General features: G+C 40.8%; 1 protein-coding gene across 2 annotated transcripts; it reads right to left on the bottom strand.

Annotated features, from left to right (window-relative positions):
• On the bottom strand, positions 1 to 25,698 carry LOC118110041 (zinc finger protein aebp2). 2 transcript variants are annotated; one of them, XR_004696888.2, is made up of 10 exons: positions 25,101 to 25,698; positions 23,532 to 23,742; positions 22,372 to 22,479; positions 21,815 to 22,001; positions 19,539 to 19,663; positions 13,063 to 13,130; positions 3,769 to 3,882; positions 2,527 to 2,705; positions 2,071 to 2,100; positions 1 to 890 (listed from the first exon to the last, which is right to left on the bottom strand). XR_004696888.2 is itself a non-coding variant. In XM_035157591.2 (9 exons), exons 1-9 carry the CDS (start codon positions 25,640 to 25,642, stop codon positions 884 to 886), a joined length of 1,392 nt encoding a protein of 463 aa, XP_035013482.1. In that variant the 5' UTR covers positions 25,643 to 25,697; the 3' UTR covers positions 1 to 883. The 2 variants fall into 2 exon arrangements, 1 of the variants encoding a protein (XP_035013482.1); XM_035157591.2 differs by lacking the exon at positions 2,527 to 2,705 and having other exon boundaries at positions 25,101 to 25,697.
• Between the last annotated feature and the right edge of the window lie 63 nt (positions 25,699 to 25,761).

Below are 25,761 nucleotides of genomic sequence, written 5' to 3' on the forward strand. Positions count from 1 at the left end.
TGTCGATTCCGCCATTTTATTAAAAACACATGTTCAATTTCCAAACACAGTAGAAAACACAACTTCATATCAATAATTGTAAATGGCGGTGATGTAAATGTATCATATGGACTATGATATACAAAGTTCCTGTTTAAGTTGATAAACCGGTGTGATTTACACTTTAAGTGTGTGCTAACATGTCAGAGTCATATTATGCAGTACTGTACATACTGGGTTAAGAGCTACTACAGAGTTATTGCTTCTGTAACATTTTGCATTGTATTGAATACAAAGTCTGACATGACTGACACAATGTCACACCTGGCTGTCCTACACACAGCTAACAGTACTGCATTCAGGAAGTATAAATAGGATCATCTGTTAAGACTTTTGTTATGTACAACATAATTACAACTAGAAATGTTCAAATATCCCAATAAGTGATAGTTAACATAGATTATCACAGTAAATACGGTTCTATTCAAAACCTTCACAAAAAGCCACAGTACATGGTATAAAAATAAGTTACAAATCTGCATAAATATTTTACACAAAACAGTTATAAAAAGATGCTGCATCTTCTGACAAACGTACACAAAACAGCTTTTAACACCATTGGGTATGAAGAATATGTTCAGCTTGGTGCTTATTTAAAAACATTCATTTAAGTTTTTGATGAACACAAACGTTTCTTTAAAAAATTGTTAGTCCCATTTTACCACCACACTTGGCTACAACCATTGTTTCATATACACAAAATATATAAAAAAGGAGGACTCCCTTTTATCGCCTCTTCACTTCCCCCGTTCAGCAGAGACAGATGAAGAGTGTCCCATCCCTTACAGATAAATGTCCTATGCACAAGGATTTCCCCTTAAGTATCGAGTCCACAGGAGCCTCCTCACAGGCTGAGCACAGAGACAGGAGAGAAAGACAGAGAGGGAGAGAATGAGTTGTTCTAAGTGTGTCAGCAGAGAGATTACAGTATGAGAAATGGGCTTTATCCACAACGAGCTGATTTCCTTTGCCGACACATTACACTGTGTATTTTACAGCTTTTGCCGCGCTTGAACTACTGAGGTCAATCAAGGAAATAATGGCAAAAACAGTGGCAAAAAAATGGGCCTCGTGTTGGAGTGAGACTATGAAATGCCAAGGGTCGTGGCTTCGGATCAGCTCGTTTCTCACTTTGCTGGCTTTACAGTAAACAGCAGCGGTGAAACTGTGGGCGACAAGTAATCTGCTGCGATAATGTTTCACCACAGGAGAGCCGGGGCCACGGGTAATTCTGCAGACATTGCCATATCATCAATGCATCAGCAGAGTTTGATATAGGTTACAGCAAAGGAATATTGAAAATGTAAATGTGTGTTACTACAGCAGAGACGTGTGGCTTTCACAGTCGAGTTAACAAACAAGAAGGAGGCGGCAGCTGTGTTGTGTGGATACACATTAAAACACCACTGTCATCTTCAAACGATGTGCATGGATGCACTGATGTTGTCACATTAATGCTTCTTTGTTTATGCACCAGCCTAGTCTTCCTGTACGTCTGACTTCACTGCTGCAAACTCCTGTCAGTACTGCCCTTGTTCAAATAATAAGGTATTTGAAGGAACAGATGTAAACTTCCGTAGTTCTCATATATATATATATATATATACACACACACACACACACACAATAGTCGCTATGATTACACTTATTTTTTTCTCAAATGTATACTTATTTAACATTTATTTTATTCTTATATACAACTACATATACATATATAATATGTATAAGTAGTTGTAATAGTACAGTATGACTTGTCTGCACAATACAGTTGGTTTCTGGGTTCTGTGTCTTGTTCATCATCTACTTTAAATTCAGTTTTGTGCTTTTGTTGTTGAATGTGTTTGCATCAATAACCAGGTCAAATCACTTCTTCACTTCTGGTCTTTGATTAATATGATTCTAAATGTTGTTCACTATATTAAGTTAAACTCACACTATGGTACTGTGTGTGTTGAATATATAGATGTAAATACATTTTATTTACAAATTTTATTTACAAAGTACAGAGTATTTGTATTTGGTTCAGCTTACCTGCACTTCAGCCGCTTTTGAGGAAGTGCTCTGAAAACAGAGAAAAAGTGTTAGCGAGAGCATCTCTAAAAAAACGTTTTCAGACATGTTGAGTCCGGAGAATTGGGTCCGGAGTTTAATCAGAGATTGCTTTTCACACATACACAACAGCAGGAGATTCTCTGCACAGACACAAACAGCATCAAATCCTCCACAGTGTTCAGGCGAGGGGAGGAGCAGAGAGAGGCAGGAAGTGACACATTAACTCTACTGCGGAGATCACATGATTTTCTTTACAACACACAGACACCGGCATCAGCTCTTATTACCGCACCTCTCGACATTTTTGGCGGTGTCTTCAATGTATGTGTCACCGCTTCTTCATTGGGAGATATTTGTTTCCTTTTAGTTTAATATATATATTTTTCATTTTAGCGTCTGTCGCGCGTTAGAAGCTTCATCAACCCCCCCACTCACTTGCGGGGTGCATCAATCCAGCGGGGGATCCCCTGCTGTGTTCTCACATCGAATTCTCCTGAATTTCTATGGACTTTACACTCGGAGGCCAGGCGGAGAAAGTCTGCAGATAATTTGGAGCCTCAATCTCAGACACTTGGGTTCAAACATGCGACTCCTCCGGAGACACTACGGGGGACCTGCGGAGTTCAGTGCATGTCTGAAAGCAGCTTATGTATGATATCTGTTATCCAATGTGATCATGTGTTGGAGCTGATTGGCTGTATGTGCTGTCACAGGCACCAGGCTCTTCATTTGTTTGGGGATTTCATGCATTAGGACAACCTTGACGTAAATCAGCTGAGTGCTGATGGTTATATTCAACTATGAAACCAGAGTCCAGCAGCAGCCCTCGAAGTTACTGAGCCTTCAGGTCTAATTAAAATCAGTCAGCCTGGGTGCTGATCAGCACACTCTTGTGCCATATATCTCTGGTAAGATGACCGCTCTGTTATTTTAGGCACATTGTTCTTCTTTCAGGATTCGTTTTCAGCCTTTTATGGTGTACCATAAAGTTAACCTTGTTTTGTCTTCTTCGTGGTAAGTGTACTAATTCTTGCAGAGTCGCAGACATTTTTAAATAATATCTTAGCTGATGTTCGGCAGAATTTGATGCTTCTGTTCTCATATCATTTATCAGCTAATCAAATTTACACTGGTGAACTGCAATTTCAATCTTTCTCAAGTGAAACAGTCTTTAATACTTAAATAACTGGGCCTCTGTAAATTGTTTGTTATTTCTGACAAATCAAAACAGCCACAAGATGTGGCTACTGGCAAAACATTAACATCCTTTATCAGATTGTACAGTTGGGAATGTTTGCCTCCTCGTACACAGACAAAAAAAACAACACAAATACAAGTGGTAAATCTGCACTTGTATTTCACCAGATTGCTCTGGTGCCACCTGGTGGAAGGAGGAATTGCCACACACACACACACACACACACACACACACACACACACACACACACACACACACACACACACACACACACACACACACACACACACACACACACACACACACACACACACACACAGGCAAAAGCTTCCTTATTTTTCGTGGCAGTTTAATTTTTCATAATAATAATATTTACACTGGGGAAACATGTGTTCGGGTGAGACTAAATTAATTTACAGCAGTGTGGGGTTGTGTGTCTTGTGCGTGGGTCTGCACAACAAACACCACTACACACTCACCTATAGATGTTTGGGTCCAGCAGCATGGCTGTGTCCTGCGGTAACTGGGATAAGTGCACCACTTTGGTCTTCAGCTGACATCGCTCCGTTTCATTCACCCACACGTCAGGTAGTCTGCAGGACATCACACACAGAGAGAATGTCAGGGTGGCAGCTCGAACAAGAGCGATGGACAAAGAGCCTCACTGAGTCCAGGGCACATGTTCACACCTTCCTCTGAACACTGAGTACATTTCCATAGGTAACATGGCCTTGACCAAAGCTATGGAACTTACACAGACCTTCACAGACACACAAACAAAGGACAAAGCCTTGTACCCTCCCATGATGTTGGTTATCCAGTAGTTGCCACACTACACCTCCATGGTTAACTACTGTGTACTTACAGTAGATATCAAAAGTGGGACATGTGAACGACTGTGTGTACGTAGGTGTGAACATGTATGTGAGAATATTTTGGACTGCATTTAATGTGATCTAACATGAAAACAGGTTAAAATATAGATACAGGGCACATTTAAATCAGAACAACCTGATTGTTTTCCCCTCTTTAAGGACAGCGAGGTGATAGATTTAGAGTGACACACTAACACAGCCACACGTGCATGCGATGTACTGTACTGCTCAGCTGCATTTTACTGTACCCCACAGCAGTGTGATCCCCTGTGAAAGAGGGAGCGTGCGAGCACTGGCGTGGTAAGTCAAGGTGCAGTAGAAAGAAACAAAGAGCTTTGCAAGCTGACTGCACCTCCCCTCCCTCCTCCAGCCTCCCCTGTCTCCACCCCCAGCATTCCCCCCGTCACCATGTGCGTCATCACAGGAGCCCCAAGAGATGCAGACACATACGCACACTTACACTTACACACACTGCAAGCAGCAGTTGGGCAAGCAGGCAGACACCAAGCCAAAATCCCTCATTCACATGCCTAGTCAGCCCATTAAGTGGAGCGTCTGCAGGTAGTGCCTCACATGCAGCACATTCAGCGCAACTGGGTAACTGGGTGCAGGTAATGATGGAGAACAAAAGAGGGGAATAATAGAAAGCGGACAAGTGAAGGACAGGAAAGGAGATATGGGGGAGAAGGGTGGGAGGGGAAACACTCACACAGTGGATTAAAATCCTTTTATGGCATGTTTAAGTGCTCGGAGGGTGGGGTTAGCCACACGGGACAATTTGGACAATACTAAAAAGTTATGAAAACCACTGCGGCATTCTTATCATCTACCAAAATGTTGCATTTAACATAACCCTTCAGGTTTCCACACATCACTGTTGGGCCCAGGTTTGATTAGATGTTCATTAGAAGGTAGACTTCTGTCTGTGCACTTTGACACATGCACAAAAACTAGGACCAAAGCATAACCATCACATGCATTGTCTATGAGCTATAAAGCTATACATTTGTCACGCCAGAGTTTCAAAATAAAATTTATAATATAATTTAAAATAAAAGGCCCCTCAGAGATACCCCCCAGATGATTAACCAGGTCGCAGTCTGTCCTGCATAATTTTGCGTCAAGTTGCAGGTCCAGAATTAACTCTCTTGTTGCATCATTTTCTTTTATAATTTAAATAAAAAAATTTATAAAAAATAAATTCATGAAACTTGCCCATATGGAAGTAATCATACACAGTATGAGGCCTATGATGGCAATGATATCTTTAAGGCAGTTTTTAATCATATGCCCAGATTATTGGTGTATCTTTAATTATAATAATTGTAATTAGGTAATTAGTTTTGATGAATCGGTTATTAATTGGATAAACAGACGAAAGCTAAATTTGTTCCTTTAGAGCAGTTTACTTAAAAACAACATGCTTGTCTTTGTACATGTGTTACAGACATCTGCAACTTAATTATGACCATGATTACAGTTTCAAATATCTACAATTTAGGTCCAACTAGTTATAATGAGTCCCCTTCCCCCATGGCTCCAACATGTGTTTTAGTCAGTGAAGTTGTGCAGCTGTGCCACACAAAATCAGCTTTGCACTTTTTGCAATCAACTGTCTTCTATGAAGGCTTTCATGTAAAATGTTCCTACACTTTAGAAAACTAGGTCTGTACACTTGTCTCCGCTGTATCGTTTGTAGTGTTTCCCTCTGCAATTTTTCAAACGATTACCCCAGAGGAGCAGCCACATGAGGTACACAAGGCCCAGCATTGGTTGGCTTAATGCCCCCACCTCAGGAGACATTGCCACAGTGTGTGCTACACAATATAACATAAAACCAAACTAATCAATGATGCATCTATTCTTATTATCTATTTATAATTTAAACGTTTTAACCGATTAATTGTTGCAGCCTTATACATTAAAAATCCTCCTAAATTTGGTTAAGCATCGAAAAGTTCCTGTTTTACTCAGCAGTGTGTAGCTAAAGTGATGTATCCCCTTTAATGGTGGTGAGAGCTGAAAGAGGAAGCTGAAGAGAGGCAGGGACAAGACAAGAAACAGTCCCCTACAAAGTGGCCTTACAGTTTGGGTTAGTCTTGAGTTAGTGCCCTTGTGAAAAGCAAACCTCAAATAACAGAGGAGGACCTGCAGAGTGTTAAATATGCAGTAAACACCCATGTGTGTTTGTGTGTGTGCACGGTTATGTGCACATTCCACTCCAGAGTCACCATAAACATGTCCGAGCGAGTGTGCTGTGGTGCTGATGAGTTATTATATTCTGATATATGGGAGGCACACAGGACTGCTGCACAGGGGGTTAGCATGTCACACATGTGTCACACATACAAACACATGCACCACATCACTACCCTAACAGATGTCCACTCAAAGCCAAAGTCACACTGAGCCAAATAAAGACAAATGGATGACACTGTTTGCTTTTCTTCTGTATGAGCCAGACATGCATGTATGAGTAGCAGTGTGGGAGAGCTACTGGGATTTCTTCAGACCTCGACGCTCACAGTGGTGACAGGAGCAATACGTTCATAAAGAGTCAGCAGCATGTTAAATGGCTTTATATGGAATTGACGCAGAGTGACTGCAGGAGCTCAATTTCCTAATAAAGTGCATCATTCTGCAAGGTACAGGACAGCAGGCTCAGAGAGCTGCTTCAGGGACTGCAAAGGTCACTGCAGCCTAAAAAAACTCCTCGTCATAAACAGAGGGACTGCGCAACTTTACTACAATCAGTTACTGCTATTACACTCACTGATGCCTTTCTTTCAGCATACTCAAAATATTGTTTAAAGCTCAGAAAGCGAGGGAACTGTGTAGGGGGCATTCTAAAAGTTGAACAACATGAAGTAACATACAAACTGACATTGTATATGACACATAGTTTACCCCTGACTCTTTCCTGGATTTGAACTCATTTTGAATGAGAAAAAGAGAACTGCAAAAAATACAATTAAACGGGAGTCAGAGTGCCATTTGATTCTGCACATGTATCCAGTAAAGATATTAAGCAATGGAGGGAGGTGTTGCAGATATTGATTAGCTTTAACAGTATAGCCAACAGCGCTGAGTGTGAGCTCAACATGGAAAGGCATGACAGCAGTCTGCTCTCTGTTGTTGAGGACTTGTCGCGGCCACCTTTGCATACGCCTGCAGGTTTTAACCGATGAAAGGTACACTGGTCGTGACTGGCAGAGGGAGGTAATAATATGATGCATTAGGATTGGACCTAAAAGTAGTATATGCCCTCAAGTGCAGATGAGTCATCAAATAGTTGATAATATCTGACACAGAATAAGTATTTGAAAGTATGATATATTTTTGCACAATTCACAAGAGATGAATGAACAATTAACAAAGGGACACAGGTTTAAACTGGGAAAAAGTATATAAACTTGTATGACTGCTTCATGGTTTTATGCCTCTACCAACCAATCGTGTTGCAGGAAATGTGAGACATCTATTTTTATGTGACTGATTTGCCCGTGTGTGATCATTTGATGCTTAGGAGGTTTTATTACAATTAGATCAAAGTAGCAGCTCCTCTGTTGTTTTACATCACATTTATAAACAGCAGCATTTAAACGTTTGCTTGTAGCTTTTCCGTCCTACTTTTATTCTTCTTTCTTTAGCCCAGATCTGTATCTTTATGCTTCGGGAAAAATGACAGACTACTTTCCAAATATCACAGCCATAATGCAATTAAACAGGCAGAAATTAGGCCAGCTACCAAGTCACCCATATTCACTGGCCGCTCACTCAAAGCACGATCAGACATTGATGTACGGCTGTTGCTCAATGATCAGAGATACGCATAAAGAAAGGGAAGCATTCCTTTCACACCTCGAATGGATGTCGTTTATGGATCATTAGTGATTTTAGACATCCTTGATCTCTGCTCTTATTCTGAAAACTGAATCAGTGTTTCCAACTTGATGTGACAAAGTTCCCAAGATTATTTTTCTTAGTGGGAGTCAGGGAGCTTACACAATTTATACATATGAGTGAGAAAGAAAGCAAAACAAATTTGGCAATGCTCAATGCCTCTTTTTCTCAGCCTGTCTCTGGTTTGCTTTTTTCACATCATTCACAGCTTTCTGGTCTTCATGTTGATTCAATCTTAAAGGGTTAGTTGAAAAATGGTGCCAGGAACTAAAGGCTGAAATTCTGAAATAAAATCTCACTCCAACCCAGATGTCTTCAGTGTACAAAAAAATGGCCTTGACAAAAGGTCAAGTTCACTGTGACCTCACCTCTGTCCGATTCTTGTGGTTGTCATAAATCAGGAACGACGAGAGGGAATTTCATTACATCTGCACAAACGTTCACTTGGAATCAAGGATGAACTGATAAGAATCTGGTTACAGTGACCTCACAAAACTTTTTGATCCTAATCAAGAATTCAAATGCCAATTATTAAACAATTTAACACCAATGTCTAAGAATAAAATAATGGCATTTTATATCAAAAAGATCAAATGTCAACTTCACTTCTCAGGAGTGGCAGGTGGTCAACCATATTTCGTTGAAATTCACTGGTTGGCAAAGGCATAAAACCAAAAGGCAGGTTTTTTAAGTAAATATTTTTCTTGTTAGCAGAATACATATTCTAATATTATACTGGGAATAGTGTAATAAATCTCGAGAAAAAACTATTTGGGGGAGCCCTACTAGCTTGTGATAATTGTATCCTTTGGTACCTGCCTGAAGATAAACAACACAATGAAAACAAATTACAAACACGTTAACAAAGGTTTAAGAGACAAACCTATCTTGTGCATTATAAGCACCATAGTTTGTCCACATTGTTGAGCCAGGATGCCAGTGGCTCATGGCATTCCCCGTCACAGCCTGTGTAGTCTAATTATTCCAAAGCATTCAGCAGCATACAGGGGAATCCATTCACACATCCATCAAAGATTAGACAGCAATTATAGTTCTCTCTCTCTCTTTCTTTCTCAGCCCACACACCCTTCTCTTTGTCCTCAGTGAGCTGCTGGTGGTGGTTCATGTTCAGAATGGTTCATGTTAATCAGTTACGTATTAATCCAAATGAAGTTAATGAGTGTCAGTCATAAAGTGAATGGTTTGCTCCTGCATTAATGACTTCCCACATTTACGAGGCTAATCATTGACTCAGTGACTGGGAAACATACACATAGTTCAGCACTTGATGTAGATTGTTGAGGGTCACAACACATGATGGCTGACAAATGCCCACACGATTTCTGTCCAGGACATGGCAGTGAGTCAAAGAATAAATTCAAACTAAGTCAAATCAAACACAAATCAACACTCACTCTTAAATGGCAAATTTGTAAAAAATATTTCACAATTATTCTCTAAATCCTAAATCATAGCTTAGGAATTGAAGCACAGCATGGAAAGCTCATCAAGATTTCTACTTCTCCACATGGCAAAATATTATGTATAGCTGCTTTCAGACCTGTACTGAACTGTATGAGGGGATGTATGTCAGAACTAGAAATGGGGAAATTTCTCGATTCTTAGATGCATCGCAATCTGGAAGTGGATGACCCTGCATTGATGCAGAAACAGAACATAATCAATTTAAGTTTTCCGCTAGGTTCATTGTTTTAGCTATATCCCGCCGCTGCAAAATTATAATCACCGCTGCTTCAGGATCAGGACAGACGCACATTAAAAAGAGTCTCTTGTTTGAGTGTCCTCCCTCCACTCTCCTGATGACCTGCGCTCACTTTACACTTTAATAATATACACCGACACTAATCAGAAGTTAATAGGACCTGAACAGTGTTTTCCGGAATGATCCGGAAATCAGAGAGATAAACTTAATTTCCAGTGTTCTTCTCTTTAGGGTGGGACATTAGCACAAAGGCCATCTATGTTGTATGTCCCAAGCATGAAACTGTTGTTGTTATGAAGACTGCACCACCACTATGCGTCGGGCATGCATTTTCTTCACCACCCCTGTATGGATTATTTGTGCATATTAATGAACACACTCATTAATAAAGCACTCGCTAACTGCGGTGCAGATGTATGACTCAGTAGCATCACTGATTTCTCCTGCATGGCCCAAGCCAAAAGCCATCTCACTCTCATTTTCTATCTTTCTGTTTAAATCTCTCCCCATCATTTGTTCTCTCTGGTTTCATTCTGCCTCTCCGTCACATTACTCTCTCCCACAACCATTTTGTTCCCACTCCCATTTCTCACTTTCCTCCATTCTCTGTCTCCGCAGTGCGTTCCCTCATCCATCCTGCCTTTGAGTCTCAGTATCAATCTCCATCTATGTCTCTCTGTTTGGAATTAATCTGACGAGTCTTTCCTGATCACCAAACTTCATCTTTCTCTTCCGCTCCCTTCCCCTCATTATTTCTCAATGCACAAGATTAAACTCCCACTGCGGGGTGAGAAGGAGATTGCAGAGGTGGATCAGAGCGGGGAAAGTAAAGAAGGAAAAATGGGAGGCTGAGGCAGAGGTATGAGAGTACAAGGGTTTAGCTACAGTGTTCATCCGAGGCTGTCAGCTGCAATGTACTTCATGATGCATCATCCACGTTCTTTGCCCAGTGCCAACTTTGCACTCACAAAATCTTTTTGTTTTTCAGCCTCTTCATTGTCTCCTTTGAACCCCGCCCCGCCTCGATCCTACCTTTTATCTCCTACCTGTCCCTTGACCCTAATCGTCTTCTATTTCATTCTTCCTCTTTCCTCTCTCTGATCATCTTCAGAGGCCATGCAGTCAACTCTTTAATTGGAGTGTTGGCCGTTCGGTAGGAGATTCCCTTGAACAAGAGCCCTGCCGAAAATCACAGCATTCTGTGAACTCTACTCTGTGAGAAAGACCCATTTCATTTCGAGCACAGTCTCCAAACGTCCGGTCCTTCTGCAAAATTGCTTAAATGAGGTGGGGCAAAAGTGGTGCCGAGATTCACCAATAGTAGGCTGAACCTGGTGAGGCTAGTGAGGACTGTGAGCTAATGCCCAACAGGGCTGAACTGAGCATGATTATTGTTTTTAGGAAAGTGCATTCAGAGGTTACACGAAATGGTTACTATGATGGACATTTATTACCTAAACCATAAAAAAGGAAAAGACAGTAAATCAGCCTAAGAGTAATTTTGGATGTTGAACCACTTCAGGGGAACTATTCAAGGTTTATCAAAGTAAGTTTTCACACCTGCACCTTTTAGTCCTGTTTAATCAGACTCTGGATAGTTTCCCCCTGTTTGTGCAGTTTCATTGGAGTAATTAAACTCAGGTGCAGACCAAAACAACTGCATTAAGCACCTTTAGAAGAGGTGGTCTCGTTAGGGTCCCAAACAATCTCCGAAGCAGTCGTTTGTGGTGGGAACATGATCCAACTTCAATCTTACCCGACTACAAGGTAGAGCAGACAAACCTGGGCAGCTTGCATAGCTAACTTGATAATGAATAGAAATCTTACTTGGACTAGCAACGAGGAACCTTTTTCCTGTATTGACTTTTTTGTTCCTGTCCTGGACATATATGTTTAATGTGTAGACTGAACAATCTCATGCGGTTCTCATAGATGGATTTTGGTTGGTTTTTATTTATCTCTGTGCAACAAAAAAAGCTTAACCAAGGGGAAAATGTCTGTAGACCAAGATAAAGCCAAGTAGATGGTACAGAACCAGCGCCAGACCAAGAGAGCATCACACAGAGACAGATTTTTTAATGGCCAATGGCTAGTCTTCTCATCATCAGTGCTTCAGAAATGAATATATGTAACATTATACTCAGTGAGAATACCAACATGGCTAATTCCTCTTAGCTCCATTTAAGGGAGAGCTCCAGGGCTTTAAGCTCCTCACATTGAGAGTTCTCCAGGACAAGTAGGCTACTGACTCAGCGAGGAGAAGAAGATGGGAAGATTTATCGCAAACCCTGACATGAACGAAGACCACCATGTTGTCTGCACTACTGAATGGAAAGGAGAATCATAAAACTATCTGACAGATAAACATACATTGTTGATGTGCACTTGTACATGCAGGCACCCCTGCAGCTCGAAAAGGAAATGTTTGTATGATAGGCACAGGCTATACCGCCAGCCTCCATGGCAGGCACTGCCCTTCTCCTACCACCAACAGATAACATTCCTGAGCCGCTGGACAACACCACCACCTTGCAAAACCCTCCTTCCCCTTCACACCCCTCATCTCTCTTCCATTCCTCTCCTGTCCCTAGCTTTTTTATAACAGCTTGTTCTAGGCTGCCTTTCTGACGCCTCACTGTTCTGCATAAAAAGGCACGAAAATGGATTGGGGAGTCTTTGTTCCAGAAATATACTGGTGGCGGATACATATAGATCATAGGCATATAGATCAATAAATCTGAATCTGTGTAACATCTGTGTAAAAAGACTCAACAAGCAAAGCTGGCTAATGAGGGGTGTTTTCTATAGCAATATACCAGTCTCTGATCTCTTGTCCCGACTCCCTCCCTCCCTCCCTCCCCTGATTCTCTTCTCTCCTCTGACCCGTGTCCCTCCTCCTCAACTCCAACTCTGTACACTTCTTACACCAAAATGAACAATGGCATGACCGCCCAAAGTAGGAGATAGTCCCAACCTCATCTCATCCCCAACCAGCCTCATTATCACAACCAGCCAGGTGAGACGTGAGCTTACCAGGAACAAGATCAACAAGACCAGAAGATCTTTCATCATCCACCCCAGGGTGCTCAGGGTGTGTGTGAAACCTGGTCCAACCACCTTGTGGAGTGACTTGGTAAAGTAGCAGCAAAAAGCCTCATCCTTGGTAATGCATTCCTCAGTTTTGTGTATTTTTTCCATTTTTATCTTAGCGTATATTAGTTGAGGTAAAGGTTCAGGCAGATGATGTGTAGTATAGGAGTAGATTTACTCACATGTCCTCAGGTGTCCAGTGCAGGAGAACCTTCACCTTGCCAGACCCCTCTTTCCTTCTGGCCAACACCTGCACACAGACAATCAAGCACAAACACAAGCTGAGTTATGAAAGACACAAAAACTAGGACATCAAGAAAACGACTACTCCTGCCTCCTCACTATTATTTCACTCAGTCAGTCAATTTGTCTCTGCTGCACTGCTGTGATTTGACATATGAAGACCCCAATAGCCAAAGCATAACCAGCCTCACCAATGAAAGGTAACCACCAAACATCTACAAAAGCCATATAATTCAACCTATATATTTGATTTCTTATTTCAAGCCTATATGTAATTTTACAAGCACCCGATTTGCATGAAAGTGTTGGGTTTGGCTCATATTGCAGCAGTCTCATTTTTCTGTAGAGAATCAGCTTCAAAGACATGCCCCCACCCTGGCCCCAGTTCTGACTAATAATTAGGCTACATGCTTCAGACATCTCACCAAGTGATACAGTGGCTGATCATTACACTAATAAGCAATGGGAACGATCTTAATAATGCATGCAAGAGCTCAGTGAGATTTCTATTTTCAACGGGAGCTATCCCATACTCCCATGCAACATACTGTAAGACCAAGGAATTCAACTTCAGACAAATGTTTGATATGCCCAAAGTATTTGGACCAAAGTAAGGACTGCTCAACCCAGCTGGGATTGTAGAGAGCCAAGAAGATAAAAAATGTGGTATAAACAAGTCCCATCTCTTGTTGTTAGCACCAGATGCTTTAACGCTGTTAACGCTGTTAACGCTGTTAACAGGAGTAAGTCTGATTGAGTGTAGCACCAACTTTCTAATGTTTATGGTACTAATATTGAATGTGTTCAATATTTGTCTTGTGTTCGGTCACCTGCTTTTACTCGCATGTCTTGATCTGCCAACACAACCACCAACGTCACAGCTTTTCTTCTTGTGAAAATACACTAAGGACAATGGCAGATTTCCTAAATATTTGGTGCTTTTTATGTATAACATTCTATCTATCATGCTGCGTTAGTTTATAGTAAAACTGGCCTGGAATCCACACAAATATTGTCAGTAGGGAAAAGAAAAGCTAGAAAAATAACCAGCGGTGTCAAAAATAGCCACAGATATAACCTCTTGCGTCAATTGGCTCTTTTTTGTGAGGAATGTCTATTTTTAGGATAGTGAATGAGTTCACATGTGAAGAACTTCTCTTACGCACACGAATATCTGAAATTATTTTTATGACTCCAGGGACTGGCTGCGGCAATGATGGAAACTGGTTTGAGGACAGAAGGGAGGAGGCTCCGCTGAGACACCAGACACAGACGAAGACAAAGACCTAGAATCACTTCTCTCCTCACCGCTTCTCCCATCCTTCCACATTTTAACCAAAATATGAAAAAATTATCTTATTAAAAAGGACCCTAAATTAGTTTTATTTATCACACCAATATGACAAATTGTGCCCGTTTGTCTCTTCTGTCACAACGTGAAAATCGGATTATTAATTTTAGCTTTCCATACTTTCTCCAAGCTAATGTATAAGGAAATGGCTCACTCTCTTTTGCTCTCAATGCTGGAGGGGGTTTATATCGATATTAATATTTTGAAAAAGCTTCCAGCTAAAGAGTTGTCTGAAAGACGTAGTTAGTAAAACAAATGGCACAACAAACACATTAATTTACAGACTGATGATGTTTTTGGAAGAAATATTTAGCCTAGGTTAGCAGATGTGAATTTTGTTTTTGCAGGCTCGGTGTCATAACATTTGTCTGTGAGAAGCCTTCTCAATTGCAGCCAGGTTGGCGAATCCACTATGTTGTTGTCTTTTGTTTGTAATATATTGTTCACATATTAAACTCCTTTGAATGGACTGGGGAAGAAGTCGGGAGGGCGAAGCAGCAGTAGCAGCACGAGTGATGAACCTGAGGAAAACGACCACGCTTACACAGATATACTTTTGATATGAAATTGAAAAGCCTTTCAATGACGAATAAAAAGAAATATGTGCTACAGTCTGACTGTAAAGGGAAAAAATAGTGGAGGTTTCAGTGACTCAAAGTGAGGATGGAGTAGAGTGTAACATGGGAGTGGACGTCATAGGGGCGTCCTGCTGTCTGCCTGAATTCTCTAAAAGATGATTGCAAACGTGTAGACTAGGTAAAATGTCATGGATTAGATTCTGGTGTCAGCATACTGTCTAAGGCTGGGATTATTCTTTCTTTTTAACCATGCTTGTGTAGAGTATGTATGTGCTGGATACCTCTAGAGGGCGTACCAGAGCACCCAGAATGTATAGTCAGACCAGATATGCATGAAGAAAGAAATACATATGACTACTGCTAGAATGGTACCGATCTGTCGCCTGCCGTTTTGAAAGGCATGCTGTCACTGTGCAGCAGCATTGATGCATTCATACAGATGCAGGTAATTCTGGACTACGTTTTATTAGCTTGTCTTCAAAACTTTCTGCCATTGTAAACCTTCACCTAATTTCTACTCATGTGTCTATTTGGTCTTATGAAGAATCCCAAACATTTGTTATTAACATCTATATCCAAATCATCCCCCCCCCCAAAACAATTTTAACAACAAATTAGTGTTTTTATATGCTCTTCTCTTGGGCCCGTTATATTTTTAATTGTTTTCAGAGCATTAATGTCATTTATCTGCCTCTTCCACCATAGCTACTGCTTCTGCACTGTAAATCCACATGATGGAGATGAAACAAATAGCCATGTGGTCAAGCTAAAGCATTAGCATGAATCCAGTGCTTGCTGCAATGGGCTGAACAGGAAGTGTCTCTTAGACTTACTACACCATCAGCTGCTTTACTGCCCTTTTAATTAAAAATGCATTGCTGTAAACGTGGGCCCTCAGGCTCCTCGCCGCACCAGGTTAATAATCAGAAACCCAGAGTACACTTGAATGGGCCATGTAAAGGCCGAAGATCATAAGTGGGCTTGTGTTTAAGCAGCATGAAGTGATTAGTGGTTTGATGATGGAAGTCGGTGCTTTAAGGGACAGATCTTAATCCACTCTAGACCCAAGAGAGGGAGGTAAGAGACGGAGAGGGAGGGAGAGAGGGAGAGCAGGAGTAAATAAGGAGTTAACAGTGGATATTAGAGTGGCTCCAAAACAAAGCAGTGAGAGGGGCGGGGCTGCAGCCGGGTGAAGGCAGAACTGCTAAAACTGGGTGCCTGACTAGTGTCAGGGGGTCAAGCAGTGGATGACGCAGATTGACGAAACAAAAATATCCCATCATAAACATTGTTGAGTTGCTCTGGCGTGTCAGCAGGACTGTTGGCCGAACTCCACAGAACCCCCCACAGCTCTGCTCCATCTCCCCAGGCCTGGGAGGGCCCGCTGGGGCCTGAGGTCTGACGCAGCGCCACAGTCCTTCTCCACCGCAATCCTCCAGGGATTAGAGAGAGGGAGAATGTACGCTCAACTGGCCAGATCTCCTTCCGATTCCATGACTCTGACCTTTACTTCGCCACTTTTCCTCGTCCTTTCTCTCATTTGTCTCTCCCCCTTCTCCGCTGGCTGGCTATTCCTCCTCCTCAGTCTATGTCCAAATATGCGGTTTACCTCTCTTAACCTCTTCCCAAGCTTTATCTTCACTTTTTTTTTTTCTTCACTGAGCTTTTCTTTTAAAACTCTTGGCTGCTGGAGAGTGTTGAGGTTTGTAGGGGCAGAACAGAACAGAGTTGAAAGGGACTGTGTTAAGAGCAAAGCAATACTGTAGTGACGATAGCACTATTCAACACTCCAATTAAATTTAACATGAACAGAAGCTTTAATCGTGGGTTGGTGTAAAACTGCATCCAACACTCTACTTTTCCCACAATGCTTCAATTATTTCCAGTGGAAAAGAATTTGAAAGGGAAAAAGATGCAAAACATGACATCTGTTCACGTGTAAAAAATGTTCATGCATGCATTAAAGCAGCTGTTTAACATAGCGGCCTATCAAACATGATGGTGACTTTCAAATAACAATTTCCTGATTGGATTGGTCATTGGTCATTGATTGGTCAATTTTCTACTCGTGAGTAAGGTTAATTTACTGGGGATTTAATATCAATATAATTTTAGCTTTACTGACTTAAAATTCATACAATGACAATATGATCTTCTCCTTGTATGTTTTTGTTCTGTATAAACAATTTGTAATTAAAACTAAGAAGTTTTTTCTTTAAGAACTTAAGAGTTTGACCTCAAGTATTCAAAACAATGGAACCCGATTCTTTGCTCTAATTCATTTTTGGGAGATTTTGCATAACTTTGCCATATTGTGACATACAAAATTTGACCTACATCCTTGTTAATATCATGATGATAATTCCAACTTTTCTGATTGTAGAAAATAACAATACAAAACAATAAGTGCTCCAGGAGATGTTTTCACTGTTCTCTTAGGACGAGAAAATGTGCAGCTAATGTAGATTCTTCTGCTCATGAGTGCACCAATTATTTCTGCTAGGTTAGCGAGCGATGGCGTGCCACATTACCATGCAAAAAAGCACAGTAAATGTATTATTTATATAGGACTTAGCTGTTGGTGGGGGTAACACATAAAATTGCTAATTCGCTGTGTAAAGTGCTACATAAAGAAAAAAAAAAGACCTTTTTCAAACGTCACAACAGGAAACGCATACTGTAGGTATAAATAATGAAGTCAATTAGTGGTACAGAGCCATTGTGTGTGTGTGTGTGTGTGTGTTACTACTGCGACATGAGAGAATAGCTGCTGGGGAAAAGGTCAATACAAGGCAAATGGCATAATAATAATAATTAAGTATTTCAGGGCACCTTTCTAGACAGAAAAGGACACTTACAATATGTCATAAATAAACTCATGAATAATTAGTTAATCTGATTAGGAGATGCAAACACCAATTAATATAACATATGTGACAAGAGTAGTTAAAAAAGTACAAGCAAGTTTAAAATTACATATCTGAACATAAGAGTGAGTGTAAATGTAGCCACTGTTTAGTATTTTCTATGTTTAACTAATTTCACTGTGTAATACTTATTTCTGTCGGTGCAATTCAATAGTTCGTGTGCAATCTGTTTCACTGTATATAAGATGCTCTCACTGTACACACACTGTTTACACAGTATATTATTCCTATTCTAGTCTTTTTTACTTTTTCCTAGCGTTTATATTTCATGTTATTATTACATTTACTGACTTCTATTTTTTGACAGTCCTCTTTGCTGATGTAACACAGCAAATTTGTCATAATTGTTGAAATAAATAAAGGATTATCTTATCTTATGTACATACTGTACATGAAGGAAGCTGGAATAAGGCAGTACATCACAATTATTTCCGTTTACAGCTAATATGTAAAAATTACACCTTAATGCAGTTTGAGGGCTATGAACAGGAGACGGGGTAATCCCCAGCCGAACTGAATAAGAACAGCAGTCATTTAAACATCCAGGTTATTTTATAGTTAACCTTAATATAGAATTCACTCGTTAGAATCATCGTCATTGAGAAGTGCTTATGTATGCCCTCAATAGAAAGGTGCAAAGGTACTTTACAACTCATTAATAATGTATAATGCACAGGGCTCAGAACGGACTGAGATACACAAAAACAATCCAATTGTGTTTCCTGTGAAGCTCGATTCAGAGAAAAACAGCGTCAAAGCCCCGGGGCGATTCACAAGGTTCACTTCAAGTGCACGGAGGAGAAATAAATGAATTTACAGTGAGTCTTTCACACCCCCTGCTGTCCAAAAGGAAAATAACATAATAAAGAGATTTCAATAGGACACAAATGTGACAACAATGATGCAAATTACACTACACAGTGTTTATATTCATTGATAGAAAAAGTACAACTTAGACATGATTCAGAATAAGTACTGACCATAATCTGTGAACATGTTCTCATCAGTGATGCTTTGATTTGCCTGTTGTGTACATGGAAACACAAGACTACAGCTTCTGCAGCCACTAAGTGTTTGTTAATATGCAGATGCAAAGAATCATAACGGTTTATAAACATTCAATTTCTTAACAGGTTCTTCATAATGTCAAGGTATTTTTAATAATGTAATGTGTATTGAAAGGCCATTTTTAAGTGTATTTTACTAAGTGTATTTTACTATTTGTCTGAATTCAGCAAGTTGTTACAACAACTTTGATTATAATAAATTATACTGGAGAATATTAAACAATATAAATTATGATTTTGCCAGTATAAAGCAAAGTGCATATTTACTGTTACTTTACTTAAGTACCAATATAATAATAATTCTTTGTGTATCTATCGTGCATCTTTACTAAAGTAGACTTATTTTCACTTTAACTCACACATTTTTGTGTATTTATTTGTACGTGGGGTTGAGTAAAATGTTTGAATACTTCCTCCATCATTTCCATTAATCTGAAAACAAGTAGCCATTGGTGAACTCAAAAAGACATAGAATAGAAAGGGAGCGCTCACCGTGCTGTGAAAGACCACACTGTGGCCATTGCCCACGCTCTCGATGTGGGTGGCGAGGTTGAGACAGATGGCCCTGTGGCGAATAGCATCCATGGTCTGAGCATCGAAGAAGTCGTGGGGCCTCGCTGGAAGGGAAGCAGGGCAGCCTGATGAACCAGAGTCAATCAAACATAACACCAGGACTTCAACTGTAACAATCCCACTGCTTTGTGTTTCTAAAACTTAGCCATAACAACATCAGAATCATCTCATGACTGAACAATGTGATCACTTTGTGGGCTTTAAATGTTGCTTTGCAGCAACAACAACGTTTTAACTGATGAAAAAAAGAGGTGAAACTCCATTGACAGAAGCAGTAATGAGATTCTTATGGTTTACGACTGTAAATATTCAGTGGTAACAAAACGTAGGCCTCTTGACATTTGCTGTATTATTAAATACATTAGTTAAGACCTATGCAGGGCACTTTGTAAAATGTTACAGAGGAAGCACATTTGTTCTCTTTAACTATTTGGTCTATGTAGGTGAGACCAAACCATGAGCCGTCTCATGATCAGAAGTTGTGATTCTACATCATGTGAATTATATCCATGATGTTTTTGTTTGGTCTTTAGCAAGTGAAGTTTACTTTGGAGTGTAATCAAAAATCTTGGCCATGTTACGAAAATAACCAAAGATGAAGGTCTGCATTTCAATTGAGATATAATATTACAATAATATAATAAAAAACGTATTGCTGTTGCTATAATGTTTTTTTTGGTTCTAGTTTTCTGGCAACTTGTCTGTCTATTATCAACTATTTCAAGTGTGTCCATGAATACAGCAGTATGAGGACTTTTCAAAACAGATGCTGTTGACTGAATTGACGTTCATTAGTAGAAGACTTAAAAAAAACAAAGACAGTTGCTTGGATGGATCATTACCTCTCTCTGTTTTCTGTTCTGTCTCTGCAAAGTGATTTTGTATTTTTGTAAATGAATGGATATCTAGGGAACAATCAAAATGTTTTGGTTAGGAAAACAGCTGACGATAACCTTAGGTATGTACAATTTGTAGCTAACGGACTGAAATAAGCTAAACTAAAGAGTCTTTTAATAACTATCGACACCTTCCAAAAAAAAAAACTAATATTAATAAACATGTTTTACAGAAGCAACTTTCAATACGTCTCTTTTGATTTTGATTTGGCACTTTACACTTAGTAAAATTGTATTTAGTAGCTTGTTTTATATGAATAGGATACAAAACAGACATGTAGAAGTGTTCGAGAAAAAATGCTGAGTCTGTACAATCCAGAGACAGATACAGGTCATCTGAGGCAAACAGTGCCACCATGAGATAACATCAGTATCTGCCTGTGTACAGGCACCAGCAAAAACACATAACATTTTTTTTTTTAAAGAAATAAATAAAAAAGAAAAACGGAATGTAGAACATTACCATGGGGTTAGAACCTGGGAAGCTGACAGAAGCTTTCTGTATGTTACTGTGTGTGCGTGCAGGTGCGTATGTGTGGTCCACTTTCGTCTCTAGAAAGACATGTGGGTCGTAAGGGGCTGAAAACAACTTTCTCAGCACAACTTAATATATATATATATAATAATATAATACATAAAAATGTGTTCAGCTTGTATTCCTGTCCAACAGGGATGTTCACGATTAACAGCACTTCCCGAGGCTGGCCACGCTCGTGATGTGCTTCCTCTCCCCCACCGCAGGTCTCACAGTTGAAAGAATACGCACCAGACTAACCCCTCAGTATGTCGACATGTTGCTATTCTTCATAAGCTGCTCTGCTGAGGACTGCCTGCTTACTACAAGTTTACATTTTTGTTCACATGATGGATTTTTTAAAGCTTTTTGTCATATTTAAAATGTTTTTGTTTTGTTAAACTGTTTATACTTTACAAAGTCTGGTTATTGTTTGCTATTTATTAAGTAAATAAATAAGTAATTTTAAATGTATACAGGAGATGACAGTTATACACGGAACACACAGGAGTTTGGTGAATCTGTTTTTGCTTTTTAGAAACTCTGCCTAATATTTTTTTTTATTCATCCATTCTTAACAGTGAATTTTAATATCGGTTAACAGTAATCATTAGTTAAAAAGCCTCAGCTATCTGTGAGAGGAAAAAAATGCTAAATGAACATTCTGACTTACCAGAGAAAAATCCCAATGAGAAACATTTTCACAGAGGGTTAGTGTGTGCATGTGTGTGCATGTGTGTGTGTGTGTGTGTGCGCGCGTGCGTGCGTGCATGTTTGGTACGTACGTAGGGAGCACCTGCGTTTGTTCTTGAGCTTCTTCCTCTTGTTAAGTCCAGCCTTTGACGGTGACTCCTCTTTGAGTTTGGCCTGGCTGGACATTTTAGAGGAGCTCTGCTGGCTGAAGTGACTCGGCACATGGCGAGCCAAACCTCCCTGAGAGGCGAAGCTGGCGTTACAGCCACCGACTACACACTGCAGAGGAACACAACCAACAATATTACACCGAGTAGGACAAGATGATAACTTAACAAACAAGTAACTTAAAAAAGTTTGTTTAAACGTATACAAAGCTGCTGTCCTGTGCTAGATTACTAGACCACGTTAGAGAGGAAACTCAGATAATGGCTCAACCTCGGCGTTGACACTAAACATTCGGGCTCTGGGACGTATTTCAGCGGTTGAATACAATTTGAATATTAAAAAAAATATTAATCAAATGCTGGAATTCATATTGAACATGCATTTTTATTTATTTAGTAAATGTAATCAATTCTGAGGCGGACAATAACATTCATCATCATCACCATGAGGTGTACATCCTATCTGAGGCATTGTTTTTTACCTTGAAGGGCTTATCTCCGCTGTGGGTCAACATGTGCCTCTGGAGCCAGCTCTGACTGGTGGATGGTGTGTTATACACCTTACAACCCTTCCACAGACACACAAACACCTGAGGAACACAGAAAGAGAAGAAGATGGGACAGGAGGTTTATATAGTGAGAGTGATGGGACGAATAAAAACACAGTACAGGAGAAGAAAGGTTAAAGAGAACAGTTGGAAACAGTAAAATAACAGTGAATAAAAAGGGATACTTGTCAAGACAGCTTGGGGAAGGATTGTTAGACAGAAAGAAATACAGAAAGACACTTTTGTCCCAAGCACATGGGCTACAAAGTTCAAAAATTTTGTAGCTCATAAAGAATTTTAGGAGGGCAATGAAAACAACTTGTTTTGTTTTTTTTAATTAAGGGATATGAGAAAACATTTACCACCGATGGTGTCGGATCATGAATCTGTATCGTTACCTTCACTAAAACCCTGATGTCCTGGCTGTTACGTCTCGTGTTGTGTGTAGCAGGTGAACAGCGTTTTTTAAATACATGTCTCATAAATTGTAGAGCAAATCAAACAATCATAAAATATACTTCAGTACTGTTCAGATCCTAATAACTTCTGATTAGTGTTGATGTTTATTGTTAACGTGTAAAGTGAGCGCAGGACAGAGGGGGAGTGATTCTTAGTTTTAAAGGCCTCACTGGCTCTGTGGGTTCTGTCGCACAGAATACTCACAATTGAGTTCATGCTTTGCGATTGTTGCTAGCTAACTAACTAGCAAAGATCCAGCTCACACGTCACAGGGCTCTTTGCAATGACAAGTGGATCTCGTGATTTTTTTTCATCAGATTAGCTCAGTGCAGTGACCATGCAGACATCATTGTTGTTGTTGTTTTAAACTTTATATATTTTTTTTTAATGGAGGCAGCTTGGACTGAATTTTTCATACCACCCATGCTACTGTTTACATTTAACAGTTAATACGTCACATTTTTAGTAGCCAATCCAAGTAAAATGGTAACATTGTCAAGTCCTCTGACATCCATTCACTGGAGTCTGGAGAAATTCTTGGATTTGGCCTACAAGGGGTGGCGTACAGTAAAACAGGACATTAGCTTGCTAAAACATCAACAGGAATCTTGTACAAAATCTTAAAGTCTACTAACCCCTCCTCTCTGTCCATCCACATGAATGCCCCTGATGTGCTCAGCCAGATCAGGACTTGAGTTGAAGCACTGCGGACAGAGGTCCCAGCAGCAGGAGTAGGCCACGGTCTTAGCCACAGAGGAGCTGGCGTTGATCTGTCCGTTCATCATAGCAGGAGTGGAGCGTCCGCTGGACACCGTGCTCTCCATCTCCATCAGGGTGCTGCTGATACTGAGGGAGATGAGAGGAGAGGAGAGCGTGGGTCATTGACAGATCCTCACAGCTTAGATCAGGCTTTACACAGCCATGAAGAACAGGTGCAAATACCACTTGCCGCATTACATGCTCGCTATGCGTGAAAGGCTTCTGGCTGCAACTGATTTTCCATGCATGCCACGTTCATCACTGACACCAAATCGATTATATCATTTTACTCAGAGCTCTTCGCACGATATTATTCATTTTTGATGCTGTTAAAATCACCAAGGGACTTATATGAAATGGTCTCATCGCTTGTTTAATAATTTATTCCCTATTTTCCAGAGTCCGACCAGTTTTATCAGCAGAATTAACTTTCAATAAATGTAATTCTCCCATTAGAAGTCTAGACCTCCCTCAACTTAAAATGGGTTTTGTCCATTGTTGCATCCCTGCTTGACCTAAGTGTGCTGACTGATTTGTATTTTTTCCCCATTCACCTACTGAAGGTGGGAAGTTTCTGTCTTTAAGGCCTTAACCCATTTAGACCTGATGCAACATGCCCGTGTATATATGAGATCAACCTCACCACTGGGCCTCTTCTAACAATTATCACTATTTACTTTACCATATTTTGTTTTTGTATTCTTCTTAGTATTTATTGATTCTGTCGATCATGACTAATTTTACTGTGCTCAAGTCATGTGCGCATACAGCACCTTAACAGTCCAGCTACCCGTGTACACCTTATAGCTCAGTTATGTTTTTGTGATGCATTTCATTTTGGTTATGTTGCACTGTGTTTTTGTATATTGTGTTTTGGAGACATGAGTTTAAGCTTGTGCAGATGATTTAGTGATGCATCTAGAAACCATTCATGGTCCAACATATGAAATATGAAATATGAAAACCTCCAGTACATAGTGTGGATATTAAAATGGGCTTTACAGTGAAACAGGATATTGTATCCTGCAGTGAAACTTTTGAAATAAAAAAAATTGTGTATATTAATAGTATAGACAGATTCTGGATGCTTCTTTAACCTTTTCATGCAAAGTCAATGTCCATATGCATGCAGTGTGTACACGTGTGTGTCTGTGTGTGTGTTTGTGTGTGGGTGGGGGTGTGTGTGCGCTTCAAAGCTGATGTGCAGATACGACAGCTAAATTGAAATTGAATGAAGGGTTTAGGTCTTAGTTTGCAGGCTCATAGTATGAAATCAGTTTAGATATTTACTTATCAAAAACCATACATTCAAATGAATAGTCCTCCTGTGCTCGTACGGACCGTGACTCACTGCTGAAGCTCACACACACACCCCCGGTCAACGTGGACCTGTCACTGTCCACACCCACCCCTGGTCAACGGGACCTGTCACTGTCCACACCCACCTGTCCTCCGAGTCCATGCGGCTCAGCGGTTCACCGTCCGAGGATGATATCTCCACGCTGGGCCGCCTCTTGTCGTCCAGCTCCCCGCCTCCGCTGCTCGGTTTCTCCCCATCCTCACACACCGCTTTGCTCTTCTCACAGTCCGCCTCCGAGCACCGGCTGTCCTCCCCCGGTTCCTCCTTCGCCTCCTTCATGGCGCTGTGGTTGGCGGGCTCGCTGTTGCCCTCTCCGGGGCTCTGCTCGGGCTCGGGCTTCGCCTCCGGTTCTTCGGGAGCGGCTGTCTCCTCCTGGCTGACCGTTACGGTGCCGTCGTGTGCCTCCGCCTCGCTCGGGGCCTTGTCCGCAGCTTCAGCGGGCTTCTCCTCGCTGGCCTCCCCGCCCGCCTCTTCCATCTTCGGCTCTACGTGAGCGCCTGGTTCCGCTGGTTCCGCTTCGGTGAGGCCCTTCTCTTTGTCCTCGCCATTGCTCTCGCTTGTCCCCGCAGAGGGTGCGTGGTTCTCGGCAGCCAGAGCGGGTGTTTCTCCGGTGGGTTCAGCAGCCATTTCTGCACCGTGGGACAGTTTCCGTGTCTCTGCGCCGCCGTCACCACAGAGAGGGCGGGGTCCACCACGCAGACTGCTCTCTGATTGGTCAGCGGCAGCACGAGGAGGCCAGACTGATA

The sequence above is a fragment of the Hippoglossus stenolepis genome, chromosome 5, assembly GCF_022539355.2.
Source record: "Hippoglossus stenolepis isolate QCI-W04-F060 chromosome 5, HSTE1.2, whole genome shotgun sequence".
NCBI classification, from domain to species: domain Eukaryota; kingdom Metazoa; phylum Chordata; class Actinopteri; order Pleuronectiformes; family Pleuronectidae; genus Hippoglossus; species Hippoglossus stenolepis.